Source organism: Macadamia integrifolia, unplaced genomic scaffold, assembly GCF_013358625.1.
Source record: "Macadamia integrifolia cultivar HAES 741 unplaced genomic scaffold, SCU_Mint_v3 scaffold761, whole genome shotgun sequence".
Taxonomy (NCBI): domain Eukaryota; kingdom Viridiplantae; phylum Streptophyta; class Magnoliopsida; order Proteales; family Proteaceae; genus Macadamia; species Macadamia integrifolia.
In genome coordinates, this window is record NW_024870534.1 from 267,397 (window position 1) to 274,313 (window position 6,917).

General features: G+C 39.0%; 1 protein-coding gene across 2 annotated transcripts; it reads right to left on the reverse strand.

Moving 5' to 3' along the window:
- Positions 1-311: 311 nt before the first annotated feature.
- LOC122069913 (mediator of RNA polymerase II transcription subunit 21-like) lies at positions 312-4,216 on the reverse strand. Of its 2 annotated transcripts, XM_042633977.1 has the most exons (5): positions 3,030-4,216; positions 2,632-2,869; positions 1,515-1,592; positions 1,365-1,416; positions 312-591 (listed from the first exon to the last, which is right to left on the reverse strand). In XM_042633977.1, exons 2-5 carry the CDS (start codon positions 2,836-2,838, stop codon positions 515-517), a joined length of 414 nt encoding a protein of 137 aa, XP_042489911.1. In that variant the 5' UTR covers positions 2,839-2,869; positions 3,030-4,216; the 3' UTR covers positions 312-514. The 2 variants fall into 2 exon arrangements, with proteins under 2 accessions (XP_042489911.1, XP_042489910.1); XM_042633976.1 differs by having other exon boundaries at positions 2,632-4,216.
- Between the last annotated feature and the right edge of the window lie 2,701 nt (positions 4,217-6,917).

The following is a 6,917-nucleotide window of genomic DNA, read 5'->3' on the forward strand; positions in this document are numbered from 1 at the left end:
TAATAGCCGTGAAAATTTCTAAATTAAAAGATAAATTTTTATAATCATTACCCCATGTGCTCGTACCAATTACTTAAATATTTTACCATATTTAGTAATAATAAATTTTACATGTATTTTTTATTTTACATTTTATAACTAATGATTTTGAAAGTAAAGTGAAAATTTAATAACGAATGATTGGGAATTAGTGATATAGTCACACGAATAAAGATTATAATTTTTCTTTTTTAAGTACATAAATTTCACTTCACTTCCCTTAAATTTCCCTTAATGGAGCCGACAAAAATCAAGATAAAAAAAAAATAAAATGGATGAGAAAGAGAGGATTATACCATGCATTAATTTTACAATATGAACCACGGCATACATTTTGGACAAAGGAAAAAAAGTTAAATTTTGAAAAAAGAAAGGCATAACTCATATTTTCTCTTGTCCCCTCGCTAGTCACTGGTTATATATATTCAAGTTCAAGCGGTTCCTACAGTTCCGTTAAATAACTCCTGAGCTTACATCAATCAGGTTTCTTCAAGTTCACGCAGTTGTCAACAGCTTGATCAAACAACTCCCGAACCTGCTTCAACTCTTGCTCTGGTAGAAGTAGCACCAAACATAAACAGTACAGGTAAATTACTAATCTCTGGTTTTGACAAAGAGAAACATAGATGGAGTCAAAAGGGTGATACTGGGTGCAACCGTGCAAGTGGCTCCTCTACTCCACCCTTCATCCCACCCTTGTTCCCACTATATAAAAACATATTTTAGGAATTTCCACAAATAAATAGCTGGTTTCACTACAAGGGTATTAACCACAACTCTTTGAGACGATTTCCTGTTACATTTCAGTTGGCAAAAATGCTAACATTGTCAGTGGAGATTGCCCATTAATTCAGCGATATATGTATTTGCTTGTATGCCCCCAAGTGCCCATGTGTGTGTGCTCTTGCATGCCCCAAGTGTGTGCCCCTAAGTGCTCAAATTTATAAGCTTGTATGCTCCCAAAGTTCCCATGTGTGCTTTGTATGCCCCGAAGTGCCTATGCGTTCTTGCTTGCATACCTCCAAGTGTGTTGCCTAAATGTGCCTATGAGTGCATTGCCAATTAATTCAGCAATTTTCCATCATCATCACTCCTGATGAATGTCAATTAAGCAAAAAAGTTTCTTATAAGAGAGACATCAAGATATAGTTACCAATTGATAGGCCATGGTATATGGATGCCGCTATTCCATTCATATTGTCCTCTTGCCATAGAGAATATATGTGTAGAAATACAAAAGATGACAGCTAGTTGTTCATGTTCTTATATGATCGTTTAAGATGAAAAGAATTAAGTGAATCTTCCAAGAAGAGTTAGGAATTCACCTGCTGCCTCCAGTTGCCTCTGGAGTTCCTGTCCCACTGCTTCATTTTCAGCCTAGAAAAGAAGTTGGAGAAATAGAGAAATAAGAGAAGAATTTCTAGCAGGGGCAATAATAACATTGCTAACAGAATAATGACTAGGTATCACTATACCTCAAGTTCTGCAATTCGTTTCAGTTGTGCTTCTTCATCTCCCTCAGATACTGGAAGCACATTAACCAACGTATCAAACTAGAAACAAAAAGACATCACCATGGTAAGTTATTACAAGCATCAGTATCACAATATTTCAGAAGAAATGGAATAATCCTTGATCTATCCCATCATGGGATGGATTCAATCAGAAGATATTTTTGGTATTGTTATATATGTGCAATCTTCTGTAACACGTGGTTAAAGATTGGTAACTATCAAGATAACTTGGGATGGATTCAACAGACCCTATACCCTAATTAAAGAATTGGCCTTGATTACACAATTTGACCTAATGGTAATAATTATTAAGAATGCTTTAGGTCAAGAGACAGAAATTTGTCCTCATGTCATCAGGAGATTAATTTGACTAGGCAGATTGGGAGACTACATTCATTTTCTATTTCATGGTAACTCTGGCGTTATGGAAAGAAAAGATTCAAAGGATGAGTGCCATACTGCCATTTTCATTTGAAAGAGGGATATCCTGTTGACAATAGTCCAGTTATTCAAAATTAATCTGGATGAAAGTCGAGAAAATTCGAAGTAACCAATACAAATCCAAATTCAGTCTTTGAAGATGATAAAAAGGAAATGTTTCTAGCGAGGTCAAAAGCAAAGAAGATTAATCAAACCTTGAACATTAATGTCTAATGCAAGGTCTATTAACATCAAGTGTCAAGGCTCTTTTATCTAGGAGAGATCGAATCACAGACTGACATAGTCGAATAGCATCTGAACCTTCAAATGAATATCTCTGGGCAGCTTGGGGCATTGGGGGGAGAGGGTGGAACATCAATCTGTCAAAAAAAATCTGACAAAAAGATGATGTCACCTATCCAAAAAAAAAAAATGATGACGTTGTATAGCATGCATAAATTAGGGGGAAGAGAACAACAATGAGTGATTAAAAAAAAAAAGGGCATTAACTTTTCCTTCTCCTCCCCCCTCCCAACCATTTAAACCACTAGCCGTAGGCAAGAAAGTTCATTTAGTTTCCATTTGTTAATAGAGATAACTATTATGTCACTAATTTCCAATGTCAACATTTCTCCTTAGCTACAGATAAATTCTTCACCTGCTTAGCAGCCTTAACTAGGGCAGCACTCATGAGCTTGGGTTGTTCTGCAATATTCAAAGTGTCCTCTGAGGGATTGGAAGGCGGTTCTGGATAATTTGGTGAAAGACGGACTGGAGGGGCATCTCTTTGCAGTGTCCCAAAGGTATTAAAGGCAAGAGAGGCAATTATATTGACTTGTTCCTGTAGCTGAGATATGATGTCCATCTTGCAGCTTTGAAATTCCAAATGAATTATTCTGAACAACAATCCAAAGAATAAATATACATCCATACTTTCAAATTTAAAGGGGAAAGTAAGAGGGTCTTGCATGCTTTGAGTAGAAGTCTCTTAAGGAAAGCCAATAAGGAAGCCCCATGGCATTATGATACTATAAGAAAAACAACAAAATTTCCATCCTTCTTTTCTTCTTGGGACATCAACCAAATATCTTCTTGGCAAAAAGAAAGCAGCTTGGTTGAGTTGCCTCTCAACCCCTCATTTTCCACCACGTGGAATGTCAAATGGGGCAATCTGAACCACTGAAGGGAAAAAGAGACTGGATTGGTTAGGTCTCAAATTTCATAACTCAATTGGATGTTCCACCACGTATTAAAATTTTGCATAATTTTTCAATGGTCCATAATTTTGTCCATTTGAATTTGACATGCAGAAGAGTTCGTTTAAGCCCAAAATTATAAATGAGCCAGGGGTGGGTGGGCTTTGCCTCCCAATGAGATATGGGCACCAACAAACCTGCCACGTGGTGATAAATAATGCCAAGTAGCCTACACTTTCCCTTTTATTTATTTTTATTTTTATTTTATTTTATTTTATTTTATTTTTTACTTTGATCTAAAAATCATCAGGCAAGTCTTCTAGGAAATTTCTTATTGAATTAAAACAGGGAAGCTTATTACTAAGAAAGTAACACCAGAAAGATATCATTCAAAGATTTGGAAGGACTATTTGCAAAATGAAAACATTCTTTTTTTTTTACAGGGGGCGGGGGTCACCGATTACTTTGGGTGAAAAGGAAAAATGTAATTTGGAATAAAAGCACAATACATTCAAAGTACTAAGGCAAAAGGCAACGAAAATTTATAAACATACTTGCAATTATATGTATTAAATCCAACAAAAATATCATGTCTCAATTTAAAATATAAAAAGGGCGAGTTACGACAAAACATTCAATTTCCAAAAATTTAAACTCATCAAGAAATCACGACAACTGTATTGAGGTAAAATAAATAAAAGTAGTTGAAAAGCCTATAACCACCCGCAGCAACCGGCAGACTCAATCATGATTTTTAATATATAAGAAAAGGGAAAAGGCTGGGCATGCTAGCGGATTACCAAGGAATAAGGACCGCTAGCATCTACTAGCCGTTAGATTATAATCTTGAATAGCCTGCCCAACACTGCTGCTCTTCAGTCCTCCTCCCTTCCTCTCCGTCTCCATTGCCCCCTCCCTTCCACAAATTCCATCGATCCCTTCTCCTAACCCTCTGCATCTTCGCTCACACTTGACTCCCAACCTCCGCCTCATGTTCATTCCCTCATCCTTCTCATAAAACCTCTGCAACTTACCGCCTTGCCCTGCCCTGCCCCGCTCCACCTTCCCCTTATCTCCCTCCCCTGCTCCCTCTTTCTGCATCCCTAGCTACCCATCTTTGCATCTCTTATTTCACAAACTCAAAAATCAATACCTATCAAGCTCTCTGTCTATCTCTCTCTCGCTCTCTTCTTCTCCTCTTTCTCTCTATACTTTATGTTCAATGTTAATGATTCACGAACAATTACCCAAAAAAATAAAAAATAAAATATTCACGAACATTGGTTCTCTCTCATGGGAAAAGATTGATTGGATCCTCCAAACAGAAGCACAAACTCAGCGAACAAAGCAATCAAGCAAATGCGTTTTTTTGAGTCCGTCAAAAAGAACCCAAAAACTGCCATTGAATGGATCTTCAATACAATATTTCTGAAATATGGTGATGGAGAACCCTTAGGGAAGGGAGGGGAAATCAGAGTAGAGATGGGGAAAAGGAGATCACACTCACACATTCATTCAATAATCAAATTGCTCTCAAATCTTCAGTCGATTACAACCAATATATAGAAAAATAGGAACATGAAATTAGAAACTTAACTGAAATGGAAACTAGCCTAAATTAGGAAACAACAATAAAAAGGAAACCAAAGCAAGGAAATAAATTCTACTCCTACGTTCAAGTCTGGAAACTAAAAGCATGAAATAAAATACTAGGTAAACTACTAATTTTATTTCCAACCCTTGTTGGACCAAAACCCTGGGCTGGACCGGTTCTTCTTGGCTCTTGGCTTCCAAAGCCGGTCATGCTGGTCCAACCAAGAAAGGGCAGCCGTATCTGCATCAACTCTCCTCCTCTGAAAAGAACTCGACTCCGTCGAGTTAGGGAAAGGACCGAGGAGACCGTCTGAAGGAATACTGAATGAGGAATGATCCCACCATCTTCTTGAGCTTAATTTCAGGGAGATCTTTGGCAGGATGAAACTTCATAGTCTTGTTGGCATGCTTGAAGGCATAGGTATTGGCATAGCCACAATGCTGTACTTTCTTATCAAACAACCAAGGTCGACCAAGAAGGATATGGCACACCTTCAGAGGGAGGACATCACATTGGACTGTATCCTTAAATCCACCAATAGAATATGTGACCAAGCACTTATCTGTGATTTTGAGATTAGTGTTGTTCACCCAAGCAACCTTGTAAGGATTAGGATGTGATTCTGTATTCAATCCCAGCTTACGAACAGCGTCTTCAGAGACAACATTAGTGCAACTGCCTCCATCAATGACCAAGGTTAGCAACTGATCATTGCACTTCACACGAGTCTGAAAAATACTACTGCGGCGCCAATCTTCATTTTCAGTGGCCTTTTGAGTGGTCAACACATGACGAATGACATAAAAAGGATGTTGGTCATCGTCACTGAGAGTGTCATTGACTTCACCTGTTGCACGCTCTTCTCTTAAATCAACTGTGTCAGAACCAAGTTGCTCTTCGGGAATATATGGCAGAGGAGATTCCTTATCAATAAAAGCAACCAAACGGCTAGGACATTGGGCACTGATATGTCCAAATCCATTGCATGAGTAGCACCGAACTGTGAATTTTGAAGAATCAGAAGGTTTATCTGAACCACGCCGAGGGGGTGAATATGGGCGAGTAGGCCGTGAAGATGACATTTCAGAAACATGTCAAGGTGGAGAATACGGCCGACTAGGTCGCGAAGAAGCCATAGATGTAGCACTTGCCTGTGGCTTGCTAGATGACTTCTCTTGGGTAGGAGACTGTTGCCAAACAGAACTAGTACCTCGAGAAAAAGTATCTGCAAAATTTCTCCGGTTGTATGGGCGTTTCAGACTTTCCTCAACCTGATATGCTACTTGTACGGCGTCTTCCATTGTAGGTAGTCGACTAGATGCAAGGGCAGCACTAAGTTGAGGGTGCAGACCATTGCGAAATTGGGCCACTAAGACTTCTTCATCCCACTCAAAGTCAGAACGAGTGGCCAAATAATAAAATCTAGCAACATACTCTTCAACGGTCAAATTCTCTTGTTTCAACTGTGCAAACCTGAGATGCATGCGTTGCTTGTAATCAGAAGGCAAGAATCGTCGATTCATGACTTCATACATTTCAGCCCAAGTAGTGACCAACCCAATGCCTCGGGTTCGGTTCTGTTGTTGTTGCTTGATCCACCAGACTCGAGCCGTGCCTTTCAGTTTGGCCTCTGCAAAGAGGATCTTTCGAGCCTCAGTCAACCCGTACCATCTGAAGAATGTATCTAAACTGTGAATCCAGTCAAGGTACAATTCTGGATTATTGTCTCCATAAAAATCAAGGACATCCAGTTTTGCTGCTCTTTCTGCTCCATCATCATGTCTACCAGTCCCATATGGTGGTGGAGGTGGTGGTGGTGGTGTATGATGTGGTAGTGGTGGTGGTGTTACTGGCAGATCCTGTGGGGTGGTGTTGGACGAATCCCCAGACTGAATGGGACTCTTTCCTTTATCTGCTGCCACCAAACGATCAATAGAAACTTGCATAGATTCCACCATTATTTTTAGGGACGTGACCATGTTAGTGAGAGCATCAAATTTTGTATCAGTTTCTCCTTTGTAGGAATTCAGTTGTTGAACAACTTCACTATTGGCTACCATGGTGATGAGTAACAAAATAGCACTCAAAGAAGAATGGTAAAATAGTAAATAACTGGAGGCTTAAAGGGCAGGGACAGAATGGGATTTTTTTTTT